General features: G+C 40.7%; 1 protein-coding gene across 1 annotated transcript; it reads right to left on the reverse strand.

Moving 5' to 3' along the window:
• Window positions 1-210: 210 nt before the first annotated feature.
• On the reverse strand, window positions 211-1,137 carry LOC122720345 (cytochrome P450 306a1). Its single transcript, XM_043946980.1, has 3 exons — window positions 770-1,137; window positions 559-707; window positions 211-417 (listed from the first exon to the last, which is right to left on the reverse strand). Exons 1-3 carry the CDS (start codon window positions 1,092-1,094, stop codon window positions 211-213), a joined length of 681 nt encoding a protein of 226 aa, XP_043802915.1. The 5' UTR covers window positions 1,095-1,137.
• Between the last annotated feature and the right edge of the window lie 118 nt (window positions 1,138-1,255).

Consider the following 1,255-nt stretch of genomic DNA (forward strand, 5'->3'; position numbering starts at 1 on the left):
TAAATACGAAACCTAACTATCACTCGGCCGTGTTGCGGTAGAAATTTGTGTTGCGATAAATCTCGAACAATTTTCAGCCGAATTTTTTTATTTCGATCGAAATTATTATTATTGTACGGAATTGAAAAATATGAGAAGAATTTTTCGCGATAATAATAAATACGAAACGAGCGAGGATACGTTTTTTAAAAATGGAGATAGGAGATTATGTTACCTGAGAAACGGTAGAAAGTTGAGCGGTCCAGCGACGCCAATTTGCTTCACACCCTCTTCCTGTAGATGCCTCAGCCATTTCCAAATTTGATCATCCTCCTCGTACGTTTTCCCAAACACGATGCTATTGATAAGATTGCCCAAGCAGTGGTGAAGCGTGTCCAACGGATCGATCGGGCCGTTTGCACCACGATTTCTTAATACCTGTTGCGTATACGAAATGAAAAAAAGGAAGAGGGAGATAGATAGACAGACGAAGGGGGAAAAAAATCATCGTTTATACTCCTTCTATCCGAGAAATTATTAAGAGGAGAGAGAGTTAATGATCGTTATATTGAAGCCTACTGATACGCATTCGTTAACTGCATCCGATATTCGTTTCTCCATCTTGTCACGTTTCGCTCCCTCGTGCTTCACCATACCGAAATTTCGTAGACAGTTGCTGATAAATTTTCTCTGATCCTTCCATTGTTCCCCCTCCGCGCAAATTATACCTGGAGCAAAGCAATAAACGACGGATGGACGGATAAGAGATAGGGCACGAGAGAAACCTTACCGTAACCTTTCATGATACCGTGGGTAAGGTACAAAGGTGCTCTGTTCGTAATGGAATCTTTTGCAAACGATTGACGTATCAGTTGTGGATCTGACAGTAAAACGGTGTAAACGGAGCCCATGCGGAATCCGCATACAGGGCCGTAAACTCTTGACAATTTCGTCAGAGTTTCGTGAGGTTTTTCCGGGTCGATCCATGGAAGGTAGCCAAAGAGCGGAAGTTGCCAGGGGCCGGGCGGTAGACGACGGCCTTTTCGATTTTTGTGAAGAATATATACAAGAAGGAGAAAAGATAAAATGAGTATCGCGTAATGTTCGAGATTCATCGCGATATGATGGTGTCGAATGATATCTTGTTGATTCGATTCGTCGTGTGATGATGATATAGATAGATATATCTTCTAGGATGATAATCTCTATCTTACCTGTAACAAAGAATGAAAAAAATATTTTTTGATTAAATAAATAAGGAAAGGATATACAAGTA

Source organism: Apis laboriosa, unplaced genomic scaffold, assembly GCF_014066325.1.
Source record: "Apis laboriosa isolate Shangri-la unplaced genomic scaffold, ASM1406632v1 scaffold1281_cov153, whole genome shotgun sequence".
NCBI classification, from domain to species: domain Eukaryota; kingdom Metazoa; phylum Arthropoda; class Insecta; order Hymenoptera; family Apidae; genus Apis; species Apis laboriosa.

What these genes read in the sequence shown, in the direction of transcription:
- LOC122720345 (XM_043946980.1), bottom strand. Translation starts at nt 1,094, where the DNA reads ATGAATCTCGAACATTACGCGATACTCATTTTATCTTTTCTCCTTCTT. An exon ending in CGGTATCATGAAAGGTTACG is followed by an intron (nt 708 to 769) that starts GTAAGGTTTCTC and finishes GCTTTGCTCCAG; the next exon opens with GTATAATTTGCGCGGAGGGG. An exon ending in CAGTTAACGAATGCGTATCA is followed by an intron (nt 418 to 558) that starts GTAGGCTTCAAT and finishes TATACGCAACAG; the next exon opens with GTATTAAGAAATCGTGGTGC.